Below are 21,220 nucleotides of genomic sequence, written 5' to 3'. Positions count from 1 at the left end.
AGAGAGAGACTCCCTGCATGGCGTCACGACATCCCCTCCGTCTCCAGGCTCTCCTCCGTCTCTCTCCATCAAAACACTCCTCTCCTCCGTCTCTCTCCATCAAAACACTCCTCTCCTCCGCGAATCTCGTGTTTTCTGCTGGAAATGGCCGCGCAGGAGGTGGCCTCGCAGCCCAGCGACACTCTGGCGACGCTCAAAACCGAATCCGAGACGCTGAAGACGAAGCTGGAGGAGGAGAGAGCCAAGCTGCACGATGTCGAGCGTAAGAGCGCGCGCGTGTGTGTGTGTGTGTGTGGTAATGAAGACATCATAGCTGTCGTTATGTAGCGCGATGTTTACAGTCAGTCTGATTGAAGAAGCCATCAGCTGTTTAGATAAACTGATCAGGGTTCACTAAGGCGGCGATGATGATGATGATGATGATGATGATGGTGATGATGGTGATGATGGTGATGATGGTGGTTTTAATTTCCGTTCAGCATCACATTATGATATTCCGAGAGACAAGTCAGAATATTAATATTTACAAGAATATGTGTTATTTTATATGCTATTATAGTATTCATATTTTGAATTCGTTCTTTCTCCTCCGTCTCTCTCCATCAAAACACTCCTCTCCTCCGCGAATCTCGTGTTTTCTGCTGGAAATGGCCGCGCAGGAGGTGGCCTCGCAGCCCAGCGACACTCTGGCGACGCTCAAAACCGAATCCGAGACGCTGAAGACGAAGCTGGAGGAGGAGAGAGCCAAGCTGCACGATGTCGAGCGTAAGAGCGCGCGCGTGTGTGTGTGTGTGTGTGGTAATGAAGACATCATAGCTGTCGTTATGTAGCGCGATGTTTACAGTCAGTCTGATTGAAGAAGCCATCAGCTGTTTAGATAAACTGATCAGGGTTCACTAAGGCGGCGATGATGATGATGATGATGATGATGATGATGTGATGATGGTGGTTTTAATTTCCGTTCAGCATCACATTATGATATTCCGAGAGACAAGTCAGAATATTAATATTTACAAGAATATGTGTTATTTTATATGCTATTATAGTATTCATATTTTGAATTCGTTCTTAGTTTTATATTTTCAGTTTTATTTTCATTTTGGTTTGTTTTATTCGTTTTTATTATGTGCTTTTGTCATTTTTAATTTTGTTTTTTTGTTGTTTTATTTTTTTAGTTGTCAAAGGAACGTCTGGTTCGAAGTATTTAATGTAACAGTTAAATGTTATTTGATTTAAGCTATATTTTGATTACTGTAATAGTAACACTGCTAAAAATGACTTCATAATGAGAATTTTCATTCAGTGTTTAAGCTTTTTAAAATTATTTAGTTATTTTGTGTTATATATTTACATTTAGACATTTAGCAGACGCGTTTATCCAATTATTATTATTATTATTTAGGAGTTTTACATTTATTTTTATGCATTTTATTTATTTGTATTTTTATTGTATATACATTTTATTAATGTATTACCTTTTGTTAGTGTGTTCATTTATTATTTATCTTTTTTTTTTAAAGGATTTTTCACTAATGGTTTGATAAGAAGCAGTTATTACTGCCAGCAAAATTTAGTAATGTAGGCATCTGCAGGCATGTTCATGAAGGATAAAAACAGGAAATAAACTAAATGTTGTGACTTTTCGATCAGTGCATCAAGTGGCAGAGAAGACTGAGGCTTTGGGTCAGTTTGTCATGAAGACCAGACGAACCCTGAAAGGCCATGGAAATAAAGTCCTGTGTATGGACTGGTGTAAAGACAAGAGGAGAATCGTCAGCTCATCTCAGGTCAGTCTATAAAAACAGACATCAGATATATCACTGTAATTTCCTTTCACAGTGACAGTTTGGCAATTGGTGCAATACTTATATCAATAATAATTTAATTTTCTTCTGTATTTTAGGATGGAAAGGTGATTGTATGGGATGCCTTTACAACAAATAAGGTAAAATAAACCTGACACTTCAAAAGAGTGATATTTCCATGATTTCTAGGGTTATATCCTATACTTTTTCATTTCCCCCCCATAGTTTACTTATTATATTAGTTACTAATCATGTTATATAATTGTTATAAACTTATGTACTGTATGCTTTTGACTAATGTTTATATAAAGTGTAGCTTAATTTGTTATTTAGCTTCTGTTTCAAACCTTATTGATTTTTCATTTAATTTGACTATTAATCAGTGTTATTTACATACTATTATAGTTTTTACTAATGTTGTGAATTAATTCTTATATCTGCATTTTATTTTATTTTTAAAAAATTTAGTTGTGTGTTCTTGTAACGTGTCTTAGGTTTTATTTTTCTTAAGTCTGCATATTTTTATTTAGTTTAAGTTATTTTAATACATCAAGGTAAACTAAATGAAAATAATTACCTTACCTTTTAGCTGAAATAAAATAGGTTTGCTTATTTATTTATTTATTTTCAGTTTCATTTTATTTTCAAGTAACACATTATTTATTTTTATGGTTTTGTATTTTAGCTGTAATAACCATGCTTTTAAAATATTTTATATATATTAAATGTCTTGACAGGAGCATGCAGTGACTATGCCCTGCACGTGGGTCATGGCCTGTGCTTACGCCCCCTCTGGATGTGCAGTGGCTTGTGGGTAAGTCTCTGGGCTCTCCGGTTTCTTTCTAAACATTTCACTAAACATTATATCTCTCTCTTTGAGCAATAAACATCATTTGGGGTGGGTCATGCTTTTCCAACCAGTGTAAAGGCTAGAAAGCTTTAGGAGTTTTTAGGAAACAATATTTTGTTTTGTAGTTCCATTTAGTGCCACTAGTTCGCGTAGACGTCACACACTTTAAACCATAATTTCAAGTCTAGTAAATACAAAACATCCTTGCTGTATAAAACCAAAAATATGGAGATTAGTGGAGAACTGCTTGCTAACTTCATCTTTATGCTCACTTGATTTATTTTATTAAAGGTGATGAATCTAATTTTTTTTTCACTGTACTAAAGCATAAAAATAGCATAATATGTTTGCAGATATTTAGGAAACATGCTAAGTTCACATACTTGTTACTCAGAAAAATTACTCTACAGCCAGTTATTATACTTTGAAATGTGCGTTCTGTGTCACAATGTCTGTTTTTGTTTTGGTCTGCGTGACTCCGCCCACTACCAATTTACCCAATCGGATTTCAATACCCTGGGTTGCCAGTTGGAGGAAAACACAGCGTAATGCATCCGTGGAAGCAAGCAGATTCTTCCTGACCTAAAAAGCCTTACAATTCATCTAAAAAGCTCTATGACCAGAGAAATATTAAAACACGGATAAATTAACTCATCAACTTCACCTTCCATTGTCAGTTGCTCTCGTTCCTGTTACATGTCTTCAATCTGGCAACCCGCATGAGTGGTGGCCGGAGAAACAACTCTCTCCAATGTTTTAAATTTGGACTGCAGTACACATTTCAACCACTAGCTGTCAATATTACATACTGCACCTTTAACTGATACGTTGTTTCGCAGTGGGTTGGACAATAAGTGCTCTGTGTACCCTCTATCCCTGGACAAGAACGAAAACCTTGCCGCCAAGAAGAAATCAGTGGCCATGCACACCAACTACCTGTCCGCATGCTGCTTTACTAACTCAGATATGCAGGTATGCTTGAATACATGGTGAAATAATGAAACAGTGTTTTGCATTTGACCGATTGTGGTGTGTTTTGTGTTTGCGTTAGATCCTGACGTCTAGCGGTGACGGCACCTGTGCTCTTTGGGATGTAGAGAGCGGTCAGATGCTGCAGAGCTTCCATGGACACGCGGCTGATGTGCTGTGTCTGGATCTGGCCCCCTCTGAGACCGGAAACACATTCGTGTCAGGGGTGGGAACTGAGCTGCTGATACCAAACACAAGCCACACGAACCCTCCATTGACAAACTAGTGTCACACACAAGCGGCAACCTTCCGGTCTCTCTCGTGAAACCAACACGGAAGTGACTAAAACTGCAATTCATCGACTGGCCGCTAGAGGCTGGCACCAAAAGGGAGTCAGTCCTATAGACTCCCAATGTTAAAATGCCCAACTTTACAGCAGAATTTTTTTTATTTACAGCCTGGTACAAAAAGTGGTTTTGGTCTATATAGCTTATTTTGCCCTTCATGACAACTGTGAGGGGGTGAATTGTTTTATAACTCATCCGTTTAAATTATATTAAGCCTTAAAGTTCTGCATAATTAAGGGCGTGGCCACTTGAGTGACAGGTGGATTGCCGCTGCCGTCACCACCGTCGAGCTAGGTGGGCGTGGTTTCAGCAACAAACACCCGCCTCTTTGCCCAATTTCGATTATCCGGGAGTGACGTGCGGTGACGCGCTGCCAAGATGGCGACGGCCCGCTCCGCCCACTTTGAGCTTCAAAAACGCTCTTCAGAAACCTACTGATGACGTCACGGACACTACGTCCATGTTTTTATACAGTCTATGGTCACACATTACCTTATGTAACCTTAGAGTTAAAGCTGCAGTCCGTAACTTTTTTTGTGTTCAAAATTTACAAAATTTATAATAAGCGAGTACACCATGAATCCATTTTCCAAACCGTGTTTTTGGCTTGTCCTGAATCACTACGGTACACCTATAATAAGTGTTTATATTCAGACTATTTAGACTGGTTCGGGTGGGTACCACTGCGGAGTAGCCCAGTACCTGCGTGATTCGCCATAGACATAAACGGAGAGAAGTAGCTCCGGCTACAATGTTCTTCCGCAAGACACACGCAGTTCTGTTTACCGCTAGAGCACCAAAAGTTACAGACTGCAGCTTTAACATGAGATCGTAATTTACCCTATTTACTTTCTTAAAGGGATAGTTCACCCAAAAATGAAAATTTGCTGTTAATTTATCTGTTTCCTCCACTGAATAAAAAATACGTTTTTATCTCACAATTCTGACTTTTTTTCTCAGAATTGTGTAATACAAACTCGCAATCCTGATTTTTTTCTCAGAATTGCATTATATAAACTCACAATTGCAAGTTGTAAAGTTGAATTCTGAAAAAAATGTCAGAATTGTCTGTTTATATCTCGCAATTCTGATTCTAATTTATTTCTCAGAATTGTGACTATTTCTAAGAATTGCGAATTTATATCATGCAATTCTGAGAAAAAAGTCAGAACTGCGAGTTTATATCTCACAAATCTGACTTTTTTACTCGCAACTGTGAGTTCATATCTCACAATCATGAAAAAAAAATTGCGAGTTTGTATCATGCAATTCTGAGATTTAAGTTTGTTTGGTTTTTTTTCGGTAGAAATGGGCTTCCATACCCTCAGGCCATCCAATATGTAGGTGTAGGTCCTTGGTAATTCATAAAATGCAAGTAAGTGGCTGCCTGTTTTTAAGAATAAAAAAGGCATCAAGGAACGGAAAATTAATACCTGCTGCTCATGACAACATATTGAGGTCTTATGAAGCAAAATGATCAGTCTGTGCAAGAAACTAAACATTATTCACAACAGTATTACCTGTAATCCAGAGCCTCAGGCAAACGGTCCAGACAAATGTCTGGTTTGCGAACGAATCATTCTTTTGAACTATTTGAACCAATTCACTAAATTGGACTGAACGATCTGAAGCAGTTTGTGGCTCGAGCAGCACAGATCTACAAATACAGCACAGCACACACACACAAACACAATAGAGCTGTTAACATGACTGTGCAGTGACCCGCATGTTCTCACATCTCTCAGGGCTGTGATAAGAAGGCTTGCGTGTGGGACATGCGCACGGGACAGTGCGCCCAGTCTTTTGAGACCCATGAATCAGACATCAACAGTGTGCGGTAAGTGTACTCAGGCCTCTTTTCCCTTCAGGTTTTGTCAAAGCAAAAAAACAAAACAAAGTGGACTGAGTGACATTTAAGGCATTTACAGCACTGGTCAATATTTATAGTCTGTGTAAACACTCGAAATGTCACGAGAGACCGTATAGGCCCGGAAGAGTGCTAATATGGTCATCGGCTGATCTGACTTGTCTTAAAAGGGTCTTTGGCAGCACATTCAAGTAGTGTTTACTGAGTGAAAGAGTCACATGACTGCTCATGTTTTATTATCGCTGCAGGTACTATCCGAGCGGAGATGCTTTCGCTTCAGGCTCAGATGACGCTACTGTGAGTCTTTTCCCATCTTGCATATTTTTCAAATGCTACCTTTCGAAACTTTGGAAACATTTTAATTTTTGAATGTTTTTTATGAAATCTCTTATGCTTGCCAAGGCTGCATTTATTTGATCTAAAATATAGTAAAAACTGTAATATTGAGAAATATTATCACAATTTGAAAAAGCTATTTTCTATTTGAATATATTTTAAAATGCAATTTATTCTTGTAATGCAAAACTGAATTTTCAGCATCATTACTCCAGTCTTCAGCGTCACATGATCCATTCTAATAATAAATTCTTATAAATCATTATAATGCTCAATTATTATTGGTACTTAGTTATTAATAATGGTTCTTCTTATTATCATTGTATTTGCAGCTTAATATTTTGTGAAACCTTTTTTTAGGATTCTGTGATGAACAGAAAGGGCAGCATTTTTTAAACAGAATCTTTTGTCAAATTATTAATGTTTTTACTGTCATTTTTGATAAATTTAATGCATATTTGCTGAATAAAAGCATTCATTTCTATTAAAAAAAACTCATACACATCTCTCAAATATTTGAATAGTAGTATATAATGGTTTCTGCATAAATATATAGCAGCACAACTGTTTTCAACATTGATAATAATATAAATGTTTCTTGAGCCAGTAAATCAGCATATTAGAATGATTTCTGAAGGATCATGTGACACTGAAGACTGGAGTAATGATGCTGAAAATTCCGCTTTGATCACAGAATTAAATTACATTTTTAAGTATATTCAAATTAGTGCTGTTAAACGATTAATCGCGATTAATCGCGTCCAAAATAAAAGTTTTTGTTTACATAATATATGTGTGTGTACTGTGTATATTTGTATATTGTATGTATATAAATACAAACACATGCATGTATATATTTAAGAAAAATGTTGTTTATATATTAAATATATTTATATATAATATAATAATATAAATATAAAAATTTATATACATGTAAATATTTTCTAAATATATACTGAATGTGTGTGTTTATATATACATAATAAATAAACACAATACACATAAATATATTATGTAAACAAAAACTTTTATTTTGGATGCGATTAATCGCGATTAATCATTTGACAGCACTAATTCAAATTATGTTAACAAAAAGAGGCTCTATACTGTGTATATATATATATATATATATATATAAATATATATATATATATATATATATATATGTTTACCTGAATAACCAAGATTGATTTGCTTTTTGAAGGAGCTTGTTGTTTATGCTATGCTAATATCTTTCGGCAGGGAGGCTGCTGTTTGGAGGCTACAATGACTACACCATCAACGTGTGGGACGTTTTAAAGGGCACCCGCGTGTCCATCTTGTTTGGACATGAGAACAGAGTTAGCACGCTCCGCGTTTCTCCAGACGGAACAGCGTTCTGCTCGGGATCCTGGGATCACACATTACGGGTCAGTGAACAAAAATATCTTAACACAATGCAAGTATATCAAGTGTTGTAATGAAAGTTTCACATTTGTTCTATCTTTCTCCAGATCTGGGCCTGAATGTTGGCTGAAACGCAGACTGCTTGCGTTTGACGTCCGGCACGATCAGATTTCTCACTTTCCTCACCGCAGCTGGATTCAAGGATAAACCGCAGACTGTAATAGCGTATTGAGTGCAGTAGAGTATATGATACAGAGGGACTGTAGTGCATCCAACTCTAATCAGCACATGGTATGCTTGGTATTATGGGATGGACTTGGATGATGTCGATGGCTTCTGTTCCTATGACAGCGACTACCGCTATATTTTGGCGTTCTAGTGTATGTGTGTGAACTTTTGATCCAAGAAATAATTTATCTGAAACATTAATCTAAAAAATACAAATGTATTTCATGTTGTTTAGGTCTGTGCATGAGGTTGAGACACTGGTGTCTAGATTGACTGCTTGTGAATGAGTGAAAAAAGGAAGGATTGTTTAGCGGACACTATGTCTGATATGCAAGCTAAGAGATTTAGTTATGCTCTTTTACTCGTAATGGTCTGGTTGTCATTCAATTATTACGCCACTATAGTTGTTCTTTCTTACGGTATTCTTAATATCATATAGATTGTCATACAGATATCCCTACACCTAAACCAAATAAATGGATTTTAAATGCTGAAACTCATGTGGTGTCTCTTTATTTCATAATGTCCATTTCATGAAGTTGTTGTTAGATCAGTTTTATTTAAACAATTACATTCATTACTAATTATAAGGCGGGGCATAGAGGAGAAATGTACAGAATGTGGAAAATAATGTGTTTTTTGAACCTTAAACCGCATAAACACATTTCATTACACCAAATAATGTTCTTTTTAGCAGCATCATATGACCCCTTTAACATGGAATGTATAATAAATAAAATAACTGTTCAATAAAGCATAATGTTTAAAGTAAGTTTTAGAGTTATTAAAAAAAGACCGTTCATCCCAAAATTAAGAGTTCAACTTCAAACCCCTTTTTTTTTTTTTTTTTTTTTTTTTGGACCCAAAAACAATTTTTTTTTTTTTTTTTTTTAAATAAATTTTTTTTTTTTACATTTACCAAATGTTATTTAAAAAACAACAACTGCATGTAGCTTTGTAAAAAAAAAAAAAGCTTTAAAAAACCTAAAGCAAAATTTATTCTCTGATTTCTATTGTTTATAAAAACAATTGTTTAATTTTGTTGTCTTTAAATAAAATAAATGAATAGTTAAACATAACTATTAGATAGATAGATAGATAGATAGATAGATAGTCAGATAGATAGATAGATAGTCAGATAGATAGATAGATAGTCAGATAGATAGATAGATAGTCAGATAGATAGATAGATAGTCAGATAGATAGATAGATAGTCAGATAGATAGATAGATAGTCAGATAGATAGATAGATAGTCAGATAGATAGATAGATAGTCAGATAGATAGATAGATAGTCAGATAGATAGATAGATAGTCAGATAGATAGATAGATAGTCAGATAGATAGATAGATAGTCAGATAGATAGATAGATAGATAGATAGATAGATAGATAGTCAGATAGATAGATAGATAGATAGATAGATAGATAGATAGATAGATAGATAGTCAGATAGATAGATAGATAGATAGATAGATAGATAGATAGATAGATAGATAGATAGATAGATAGATAGATAGATAAATAGATAGATAGATAGATAATAATAACGTAATAATAAAACTATATTGATATAATAAAGACGGCTAAACTTCTAAAAGGTAGTTTTTGTGAAATGATTAGTTTTATTATTATTGTTGTTGTTTCGGTGAATTACTCCTGCAACTGTAAAACCACTCGTGGACTTTTATTATGAAAACAGCAGCGCACTTCCTGTAGGCGGCGAGAAAGTCTAGTCATCATGATGGTTTCTGTTTTCGTACTGTGTGTTTTGACTGTAGTGTAGGTGTTGTAGAGGTATTTGTCCTGCTGTAGTGCACTCATCTTGTTGTATGGTCTCGGCTGTGTCTGATAATCTGCTCGTCTGTGTTGTCGTGCTGAAATGAGTGATGTTGTGGAGAAAACTCTCACTGCTCTGCCGGCTTTATTTGATTCTCAAACTGGAGCTGCTAAAATCACCAACAGATTAAGACAGCTCATCAAGAGCATCACAGAACTGACATCTAAACATGTAAGTTAAATATTCGTTAACTTAATAAAATAACATTAGAGGCATAAGCATAAATATAGATATTGACACGTCAAATACTTGATATGGTGTCGGTTTCAGTGTAGCAATCAGTACTTTACCTGGAAAGTATACAATTTTATATTTCTAATTTCATGATTTCAAGATAATTGATTACACGACATAGGTGTATTGTTTACTTCATATTTCCATATATATACGTATTTATATATATATATATATATATATATATATATATATATATATGTGTGTGTGTGTGTGTGTGTGTGTGTGTGTGTGTGTATATACATTGTATTTATAAAATATTGTATTTATAAAATCTGTAAAAAGTTAACAGCAAAAAGGTGACTATTTACAACATCAAAATAAATAAATAAATAAATAGTACAATAGACCAATGTACAACATTAAGGTCCTAGAAATTATTACAAAAATAAAAATCTAATATTACATAAATAAAAATCTAATATTGTATAATTTGTAAATGTTATTTAATATATTGTGTATCATTTATTATTATAATCTATTAATCTATTTAATTAATATATTACATATTATTTACTAGCATATATATATATATATAGTAATAATATAATGGTAAATAATAATTATAAATATATAAAAAAAATATTAATAATATTATATATAATAATATACATAACATAATAAAATATAAATATTATAAAACATATATTTATAAAAAACTGTAAAGTGAACAGCAAAAAGGTGGCCACTTCCAATATCAAAATACTACAACTACTACTACTACTACTACTAATAATAATAAAGTACAATATACAAATGTACACTATCAAGTTCATAGCAACCACATATTAAAATGCAATGCTGTGCTCTCGATTTTAAAGCACGATCTCATTTGATTTGCCTTTGCAGGAGGAGGAGAACCTCATCAAACAGGAGCTGTCTGCCATGAAAGAGCAGGTTTCATCTCCCAACACCACCATGGTGAGCGATACAGACATCACGGCCACTCAGAACTTCAGAAGCTGGTTATTTGACCTCGGTGTGTGTATTACAGAAGCAGATGAGAGAGATCATGGTGCGAGCCATGTACTGTGAGATGCTGGGCTACGACGCCTCCTTCACCTACATTCACGCCATCAAACTGGCCCAGCAGGGCGGCGTGCTGGAGAAGAGAGTGGGTACGTTTACACCGCATTTCCACTCCTCACCATATATCACTTCAATAACACATGCGCAGTACACTTTATACAGGCTCCAAAATCAGTCTCAATGATAAATGTACAAATTATAAATAAAATGCATTTAATAATAAAAAATATTGTATGTGTAATACATTATAACAATCATTATTTTCATTCATTTTGCCATTAATTGTAATGTAATTGTAAATTGAGACAGACTCAATCCAGAAGAACTGATGCTTCAAGAGACCTACCTGCAAAGCCCCGCAAAAGCTGCTTTAAACGCAAAGGATAGTCACACCAAATGTTGATTTTATTTAGTTAATAGGAGTTAATTGCTCAAGAAAATCTGGCATTATTTTTGACTGCATCCTCATTTTACAGCATTTTTACCTAAAACTCTTAACAGTGCTGTAGCTTTGCAGGCAGGTTTCTTTTAGCATCTTGGAGACGTTGCCACACTTCTTCTGAATTGAGTCTGTCTCAGTTTGTTCTGTTTCTTCATGTCTGGCAAAATTATTGAGTTTGGAAATGTAAACTGATATTTCCTACTGACACACTACAGCAAAAGATAGAAATAACTGACTTAAAACAATTTTTTTTAGCTGGTGAAAATACTAGTGTTCCAAACATTTTGGCCACCACTGTATGTGTATATATATATACAAAATATAATTATTTTATAAATATATTCGATTACAGAAAATATTCAATTATACAAATCTACGGTTATTTGTGTCTATATTAAAACAAATAAATTATGCAAAAAATCTACGGTTTTTATTTATTTATTTATAACTCCATTTAGAGATTCTTCATGAAAAACGTTAATTATGGCTTCTGAATGTGTATGATTTTAATCTTTTAAGCTCTTGAATTTTATTTTAGGGTACCTTGCAGTGTCTCTTTTCCTTAATGAAGGCCATGAATTGTTGTTGCTGCTGGTAAATACAGTATTAAAAGTGAGTTTGGTTCTCATTACCTTTACTTGGACCCGTTATGTCAGATGTGTGGCTGAACGTCTCATGCATGTGTGACAGGATCTTCAGAGCACTAACCTCATTGAAGCGTGCATGGCGTTGACTGTCGTAGCTCAGGTGTTTCCCAAAGACATGATACCTGCTGTCCTTCCTCTGGTAGAAGACAAGCTGTCACATCCAAAGTAAGCCAGAGAGACTCACTCCTCCACAATACACACAAATCCCAGAGATATTCATTATTTGAACACTTGAAGATATCTGAAAACCTTATAAATAAGGCTTTCAGATATGATATAGAATGGTTGATGTTGTTCTTTTACAACCAGTGTTATTTTGTTATTATTTATTTAATATTATAGTGTTTAGTAATATTTTGAATTAGCTTTTTATACTTTTAGCTTTGATATACATTTTTGTCAAAGTTTTAGTAATTTTGTTGTGTGCTTTCGTAATTTTGATAGTTTCTCTCTATATTTCTATATAGGTTTTATTTTGTTTTTATGTTGGCTTTAGTAATTTCTTTAAACTTTAAGTTTTTCACATAATATTTATGTTTGATTTTATTCCAGCAATATTTCAGTTAACAAAGTCTTAAATCTTAAAAGAAAAAAATTGTTTGTTAACTATAGCAACAAGTGTCCAATAACCACCATTTTTGCTTTATTTTTGCTTTTTTAACAAAATAATAACTAATCATCATTTACACATTATTCTTCTTAATAATAATTACATTAATAAAACATTTCATATAAATATATGTAATATATTTTAATATTGTTTTAATATTAATTAAAAAAAAATACTAATTTAATTTACCTGTGAACACCACTGTTGCCTGTTGAATGCACATTCATGCATTGAACCAGATTTAACGGAAGTTACCTTATTAATGAATTAATAACCAGTTATCCAGTTAAGAAAAGTTTAAATATTGGCAGAAAAAACATTTGTATATTGATCAATTTGATCATCAGTCTAATAATAACTCATATTATTGTCATTCTTTCCTGTCTAAGGGAGATCATTCGGAGGAAAGCCGTCCTGGCGTTGTATAAGTTTTATCTTATAGCTCCAAATCAAGTCCAGCACATTCATGCCAAGTTTCGAAAGGCCCTGTGTGACAAAGATCCGGGTGTCATGACATCTTCCTTACATATTTACCTACAGCTGATCAGGGTCAGTCTTCAACATACAGCATGCTCTTTGAATCTCAGTATTTATGATGGGCGGCTTTGTATTATGAAACTGAGCCAAAATGAACATCTTTTACATTAGAATACAGACAGTTTTTGTCCTAACCGTAACATCTACAACCAGCTTTATAAACCAATCACAGCACATTTCGTATTTCAGAAGGCGGGCTTTCATTTGATACTGGAACTATTCGAGCCGTTCATGCCAAACTGGGGAGAGAGGTGATGTAAAATATGTAAAAAAATAATGTGTTTTTCGAACAACCTAGTATGAGAGTCTGTTCTAGTACACCCCCAAAACAAAATCAAGATTTTGTAAAAGAGCATAATAGGACCCCTTTAAACATATTCTGGTTTGCTGTGATTTTGTCCCATCATGCAGTATTTCACTTTCAGTAAAGAAACATCTGATGTTTTTGTCTTCATCAGGAGAGTCCAGACAGCTATAAGGACCTGACAGGTAGTTTCGTCACCATCCTGAAGCAGGTGGTGGGTGGGAAACTCCCGCTGGATTTTAACTATCACAGTGTTCCTGCACCGTGGCTGCAGATCCAGCTGCTCAGGATCCTCTCGCTGCTCGGGAAAGAGGACCAAAGGTACCGAGGGGCCGCCATGCAAATACAAGCTACTTACATTATGCACTAAAAAGTACATACTTGAATGGGAAATGTGTCTGTTCATTTTTCAGCACCAGCGAGCTGATGTATGAAGTTCTGGATGAGTCTCTGCGCAGAGCGGAAATGAACCACAACATCACTTACGGTGAAATCATCTTTTTTTAATGGACCAAATGGCAATTTGTGTTCAAAATTAATTCATCTAATACATAATGTGTCTTTCAGCAGTTTTGTTTTTTATATTTCTGTGTAGCTTTTGGTTATTTTTAAATGTATTAATTAGGATTTAGTAATATAGTGTAACTAAGCTTAAGGTATTTTAGGTATTTTCATTTAAGTTGACATTTTTCATCTATATATCAGCTTTATTTAAATTAATTAAATGCAGAACCTTTTTATGTTTATTTGTTTTATTATTATTTTATTTGTGCTTTTTATTTAGTTTTATTTCAGGTAGTTGCCAAGGCAAACATTTCTAATTTTAAGTATTTATATTTTTCATCTAATACTTTTATTTTATTTCAGCTTTATTTCAAATAACGAAAAAGGTCCTTAATAGTTTTTGTATCTAGTTACAATACTAATGGTTTAGAAGTGTTCAATAACCACTATGCAGAATGTTTGTTTTCCTCTTTTTAATGCAAGGCTAACTAATAATTGCAAGTAATAACTGTAACCAAATTATCTCATCCAAATGAACTCAACGTAATTCAACACATAAGAAAACATTTCTTCGTTTTCATTTAAGTTTTTTAATTTTTTCCCATCTATATATTTCAGCTTTATTTCAATGAACAAAAACAATCTTAAGGAGTTTTTAGTATTTAGTTACTGATACTGATACTGACTTATAAGTGTCCGATTAGCACTATGCAGAACCCTTTTTGTTTGCTTGTTTGTTTTATTTCTGCTTTTTAAAGCAAGAATAACTAATCATCATAACTCGTCTCTTCTAATGGAGTGAATGATTATTTGTCAGCAAAATGTACACAAATAACACATAATGTCTGTTTCAGCAATCCTGTATGAGTGTGTGAAGGCTGTCTACACTATACACCCCAAAGCTGAGCTGCTGGAAAAAGCCGCGAGATGCATTGGGAATTTTGTTCTGTCTCCGAAGATCAACCTCAAATATCTTGGTAAAATTCCTGCTTTTGATTTTCATTAGTTAGTTAACCTGAACTCACTTTAACTGCTTATATATTGGTGCATTTTCCAGGTTTGAAAGCCTTGACGTATGTCGTCCAGCACGATGCTAAACTCGCCCTGCAGCATCAGATGACCATTATTGAGTGTTTGGATCACTCAGATTTCACTATTAAGAGAGAGGTAATGAACAAACCACACCTAAATTTGTCATAATTAGAAAAATACATAATTTTTGACTTTTTATGTCATAATTTAAACTTTTTTTTTTCATAATTATTATGAGAATATCATAATGTCAACATTTTGTCATAATTATGACTTTTTTTAGGCCATAAATGTGACTTTATAGCTCATAAGTGACTTTTTAATATCATAATTATGAATTTTGTGTCATAATTTCGACTTTTCAACTCATAAATATTACTTTGTCATAACAACAACAAAAGCAAAAAGAAAATCCAACTTATAAAACATCCAAAACAAATGTGATGCTCTCACAAATAGTATAAATTAGCTCAATAATTGATTTAAAGGGGTAGTTCACCCAAAAATGTTGATATTTGATATAATTTCCAAATTCTGTCATTAATTTCTCACCCTCATGTCATTCCAAACCCGTAAGACCTTCGTTCATCTTCGGAACACAAATTAAGATATTTTTGATGAATTCCGAGAGCTCTCTGACCCTCTATAGACAGCAAGGGAACTACCACGATCAAGGCTCAGAAACGTAGCAAGGACATCGTTAAAATAGTCCATGTGACATCAGGGGTTCAATTGTAATTTTACGAAGCTGTGAGAATACTTTTTGTGCGCAAAGAAAACAAAAATAATGACTCAACAATTCGTCTTCTCCGCGTCAGCCTGCCGCCATTTTGAGAGTATCACATACGTAAACAACGTCTGCGTCCGAAAGCTTTACAGCATTCCAAGGCAGGAAGGCATCAAGACGCGTCCGAATCCAAATTTTGCTTTACTTCCTGTCTCCGGAGGTACCTTCTTCTGATTTAATTTTGAAGGCAGCATAGATGTATCCTTCGCTGCCTTTGATATCCCACAATCATGTGCGTACCATTCCGTGACGGTTGAGCTAAAAAATAAAGATGGCATCTGAAAGTTGCGTTTGGTTGTCAGTTTGTGTGTAACTTTTTGCACTTTTGATGTTATTTCTAGCGAGAAATCAGTATTATAGTAATTAAATATTCGTTTAGTTATCACCAAAACTCGTTCTATTTTGTTGTAGATCATTAAACCGTTACGCTGCCTCAGAAGCCTGTCCGAAATCAGTTTCATGAGGTGCCTTCGTGCAAAAACGCTGCCTGCAAAGTCATTGCCTCATTCGGCAGCGAGGCAACAAGTCAGCTGCCTTAAGTTTTCGGATGCAGCCACCGTAGCCATAAATGTGACTTTATAGCTCATAAGTGACTTTTTAATATCATAATTATGAATTTTGTGTCATAATTTCGACTTTTCAACTCATAAATATTACTTTGTCATAACAACAACAAAAGCAAAAAGAAAATCCAACTTATAAAACATCCAAAACAAATGTGATGCTCTCACAAATAGTATAAATTAGCTCAATAATTGATTTAAAGGGGTAGTTCACCCAAAAATGTTGATATTTGATATAATTTCCAAATTCTGTCATTAATTTCTCACCCTCATGTCATTCCAAACCCGTAAGACCTTCGTTCATCTTCGGAACACAAATTAAGATATTTTTGATGAATTCCGAGAGCTCTCTGACCCTCTATAGACAGCAAGGGAACTACCACGATCAAGGCTCAGAAACGTAGCAAGGACATCGTTAAAATAGTCCATGTGACATCAGGGGTTCAATTGTAATTTTACGAAGCTGTGAGAATACTTTTTGTGCGCAAAGAAAACAAAAATAATGACTCAACAATTCGTCTTCTCCGCGTCAGCCTGCCGCCATTTTGAGAGTATCACATACGTAAACAACGTCTGCGTCCGAAAGCTTTACAGCATTCCAAGGCAGGAAGGCATCAAGACGCGTCCGAATCCAAATTTTGCTTTACTTCCTGTCTCCGGAGGTACCTTCTTCTGATTTAATTTTGAAGGCAGCATAGATGTATCCTTCGCTGCCTTTGATATCCCACAATCATGTGCGTACCATTCCGTGACGGTTGAGCTAAAAAATAAAGATGGCATCTGAAAGTTGCGTTTGGTTGTCAGTTTGTGTGTAACTTTTTGCACTTTTGATGTTATTTCTAGCGAGAAATCAGTATTATAGTAATTAAATATTCGTTTAGTTATCACCAAAACTCGTTCTATTTTGTTGTAGATCATTAAACCGTTACGCTGCCTCAGAAGCCTGTCCGAAATCAGTTTCATGAGGTGCCTTCGTGCAAAAACGCTGCCTGCAAAGTCATTGCCTCATTCGGCAGCGAGGCAACAAGTCAGCTGCCTTAAGTTTTCGGATGCAGCCACCGTATGTACGCGGATACGTTGTTTACGTTCAGATCAAAGCGTAAACAACATAAACAACGTATCCACGTACACACGTTGTTTACGTATGTGATACTCTCAAAATGGCGCCAGGGTGACGCGGAGAAGACGAATTGTTGAATAAAGTCGTTATTTTTTGTTTTCTTTGCGCACAAAAAGTATTCTCGCAGCTTCGTAAAATTACGGTTGAACCACTGATGTCACATGGACTATTTTAACGATGTCCTTGCTACGTTTCTGAGCCTTGATCGTGGTAGTTCCCTTGCTGTCTATGGAGGGTCAGAGAGCTCTCGGAATTCATCAAAAATATCTTAATTTGTGTTCCGAAGATGAACGAAGGTCTTACGGGTTTGGAACGACTTGAGGGTGAGTAATTAATGACAGAATTTTCATTTTTGGGTGAACTATCCCTTTAATATCAGATTTCTGTTGATCTGCGTATTCTTAATTCCCAACAAATCATGTCTTGTGTTCATCTCTTCCTTTCTTCTCTCTCAGACTCTTGAATTGCTGTTCAGGATCACAAATGCTCAGAATGTGACCGTGATCATTGAGAAGATGCTGGACTTCCTGCGCAGTTGCAACGACGAGCACACCATCATCCATCTGGTTGGGAAAGTCGCAGAGCTCGCTGAAAAATATCCTTTTAATTAACCAGAGTTTATGAATACGCTACTTCCAATGAAATGAGCAAATATTTGTTGAATGACAGCTGTTATGTTCCTATAAAAACCCTTACGTTTGCTCCAGATAACTCATGGTTCATTCAGACGATGAATGATGTTTTTTCCATCGGTGGAGATTTGCTGCAACAAGACGTCCCAAACAACTTCCTGCGACTGCTGGCGGAGGGTAAACCAGAAGTATAGACAATCTAAGAGCTGGAAACTGTAGGAGAAGGTGTTTTATTTTATATTTCTGATGTTTTTTTTTTGTGTGTTTTTGTCTCAGGCTCTGAGTCTAAAGAGGAAGATGATCAGCTACGGCTTTATGCTGTTGACTCGTATCTGACTGTGCTGAAGGGACACACTTCTCATCTGCCCCAGTGCTTCTTACAGGTCATGAGCTGGGTGTGTACTACATATACACACACACACACACACACACACACACACATTTTTTGATACACTGCACAGTTGTGATGATTCACAAAAAAATTATATTTTTAAGGCTGATTGAAATTCTAGTGACAGGCTTCAAAACTAATTTTAAAACACCTGATAAATGTGGATAAATTGAGGAAAAATACAATTCCAAAAATACATTTATTAGGTAAATACATTAAAAAAGGTTAAAAAAAATCCTTATATTTAGAGGACAAAAAACTTTAACCTAAATAAACTTCTGAAGGTGAATTTTCTGATTAAGTGAAAGACTTGCAAGTTACCACAGGTGTTTTCTTCAGTAGATGGATTTTACAATTTGCGCTTTAATATCAGTTGGCATTTTATTTACTCACAAAGCCAGTTTGTATTTATTAGTAATCAATTAGGACACATTAATTTTTTTATTAAGCCACTTCAGGTCACATTTTTTATAAAGTGCTTCATGCAGTAGATTGTGTTTCAGCTTTTTCACAGTAATAAACAGGAAAATAATAGTGTTAATGTTGCAAAATTCATCAATCTTGAAACAACTTCAATTTGAGCTGTAAAGCAGCTCTACAGAAGAAAATAGTGTCATTATTCAGCTCAATGCAGTTTGTTTTTGTGTTCTCATCCGATATTTTCTGAATATTAATTGTCTTTTAAGAACCAACTGAGCATTATATAATTGTTATTTAATATTAAATACATTAATTGTATTAAATTATCATATTATTTATTAACCATTTACTTAATATTAATTAATTGTTCATGTTTACTTAATTAATTATATTAACTAATATATTTAAAGCATAATATATTTTTATGCTATGCTGATAACAATTATTTAATTTTATTTATAATTTAATATTAAATATTTTGATATTTCATTGTTGTTTTTTTATCATTTACACTAAAATAAAATCCAGCATTATAACTGGTGGTAAAAAAGATGGATAACTGGTTAATCCTTTTAAAACTGTCATAGAAATGTAAATTGGATACTTTTTGATTAAAAAGGATAAAATAAGCCCTGTGTGTGGTGCTTTTTCATGCCTATTACAGTTCTGAGACATTAGCTTAGAAGCATGCTAAAACCAAAACCTATTGGAATAAACTGCAAGTGGCTGTTGCCCTTGAAATGAAATGATGATGTTCTTCTGGAACTGATATTTGTTCACCGATGTGTGCTCAGGTGCTTGGAGAATACGCTCACCTCCAAGAGTCCGTGGACCAGCGCGAGGTCATCCAGTTCCTGACGCAGCTGCTGGATCAGAGAAGCGTGAGCTCGGAGACACGGGTCTGGATTCTTTCTGCGCTGACCAAGATCTCTGAGGGCCAGACAGACTTGATTCTGGACCTGGCTGAGAGTCTTTCGTCCTCCCAGGACACGGTGCTCCGTCAGCAGGCCCAGGAGCTGCGGCACCTCAGCCAGGACTCACAGCTCCATGAGTGGGCCCTGCCCCGTGGAGCACCCTGGGACAGCATAGAGGTAGCAGGCCTGATTGTTTTTCCCTATTATGACAAGTTATTTTTATTAAAGCTACACTATGTAACTTTTGGTGCTCTAGCAGGTTAATACACAAAACTCACTATAGCAATTTTGTACATTTTGATAAAAAAAAGTGACATAGTGTACCTTTAAGGATATTTTCACACTAAACAGCCAGATTTAGAGAACTTTAAGTGACCAAAACAGTAAACCGAGCCCATCTAGACATTTGGTGGTGTAACATGTCATACACGATAAGATTTGTTATCAAAAGTTGCAGTAAAGACATTTATAATGTTACAAAAGATCTCAAATAAATGACGTCCTTTTGAATTTTATATTAAAGAATTGGTTTCCACAAATATATAAAGTACCACAACTTTTTTTTTAACATTGATAATAATAAAACAAAATTTTAAAGCAGCAAATCAGCATATTAGATTGATTTCTGAAGGATGTGACACTGAAGACTGGAGTAATGATGCTAAAAATTCAGCTTTGATCACAGGAATCAATTCAAATGTAATATAAATTGTAATTGTGTTTCACAATATTACTATTTTTTACTGTATTTTGAGCAAATAAATACAGCCTTGGTGAGCAGAAGAGACTTCAGTAAAAACATTCAATCTTGCTGAGCCAAAAATGTTAAACAGTACTGTATATATATAGGTGCACCTAAAAAAAATGTGAATATTGTGAAAAAGTTTCTTTTTTTTTTGTAACTTGTTTCAAAAAGTGAAACTTTCATATTTTCTAGATTCATTACATGTAAAGTAAAACATTTGTAAAGTTTCTTGTTTTAATTTTGATGATTAGAGCTTACACTTCATGAAAGTCAAAAAATCCAGTATCTCAAAATATTACAATATTTACATTTGAGTTTCATTAAATTACCATCCCTACAGTATAAATTCCGGGTATCTCTTGTTCTTTTAAACCACAATAATGGGGAAGACTGCTGACTTGGCAATGGTCCAGAAGACAATCACTGACACCCTCCACAAAGAGAGTTAAGTCACAGAAGGTCATTACTGAAAGAGCAGCTGTTCACAGAGTGCTGTATCAAAGCATATTCAATGCAAAGTTGACTGGAAGAAAGAAATTGGGTAGGAAAAAGTACACAAGCAACAGGGATGACAGAAAGCTTGAGAATACTGTCAAGCAAAGCTGATTAAATCACTTGGGAGAACTTCACAAGGAGTGTACTGAAGCTGGAGTCAGTGCATCAAGAGTCACCACGCTCAGACG

The 21,220-nt window shown here is 34.7% G+C and overlaps 2 protein-coding genes across 2 annotated transcripts in view; both read left to right on the top strand.

Annotated features, from left to right (window-relative positions):
- Positions 1-590: 590 nt before the first annotated feature.
- On the top strand, positions 591-8,275 carry gnb5a (guanine nucleotide binding protein (G protein), beta 5a). Its single transcript, XM_016257657.1, has 10 exons — positions 591-765; positions 1,651-1,787; positions 1,904-1,945; positions 2,543-2,619; positions 3,495-3,627; positions 3,707-3,850; positions 5,717-5,808; positions 6,087-6,139; positions 7,417-7,583; positions 7,668-8,275. Exons 1-10 carry the CDS (start codon positions 648-650, stop codon positions 7,677-7,679), a joined length of 975 nt encoding a protein of 324 aa, XP_016113143.1. The 5' UTR covers positions 591-647; the 3' UTR covers positions 7,680-8,275.
- Positions 8,276-9,515: 1,240 nt separating this feature from the next.
- Positions 9,516-21,220, top strand: part of ap4e1 (adaptor related protein complex 4 subunit epsilon 1) — an 18,646-nt gene continuing 6,941 nt past the window's right edge. Inside the window, exons 1-14 of the mRNA XM_016257656.1 lie at positions 9,516-9,797; positions 10,710-10,781; positions 10,855-10,978; positions 11,870-11,943; positions 12,022-12,143; positions 12,978-13,137; positions 13,584-13,750; positions 13,843-13,916; positions 14,788-14,910; positions 14,991-15,100; positions 17,891-18,030; positions 18,132-18,244; positions 18,344-18,462; positions 19,673-20,004. Coding sequence (XP_016113142.1) covers positions 9,669-9,797; positions 10,710-10,781; positions 10,855-10,978; positions 11,870-11,943; positions 12,022-12,143; positions 12,978-13,137; positions 13,584-13,750; positions 13,843-13,916; positions 14,788-14,910; positions 14,991-15,100; positions 17,891-18,030; positions 18,132-18,244; positions 18,344-18,462; positions 19,673-20,004 — 1,859 coding nt within the window. The 5' untranslated portion in view covers positions 9,516-9,668. The remainder of the gene's footprint in view (positions 9,798-10,709; positions 10,782-10,854; positions 10,979-11,869; positions 11,944-12,021; positions 12,144-12,977; positions 13,138-13,583; positions 13,751-13,842; positions 13,917-14,787; positions 14,911-14,990; positions 15,101-17,890; positions 18,031-18,131; positions 18,245-18,343; positions 18,463-19,672; positions 20,005-21,220) is intronic.

Source organism: Sinocyclocheilus grahami, unplaced genomic scaffold, assembly GCF_001515645.1.
Source record: "Sinocyclocheilus grahami isolate Dianchi unplaced genomic scaffold, SAMN03320097.WGS_v1.1 scaffold1581.1, whole genome shotgun sequence".
NCBI classification, from domain to species: domain Eukaryota; kingdom Metazoa; phylum Chordata; class Actinopteri; order Cypriniformes; family Cyprinidae; genus Sinocyclocheilus; species Sinocyclocheilus grahami.
This window is presented reverse-complemented; position numbering and strand designations above follow the sequence as displayed.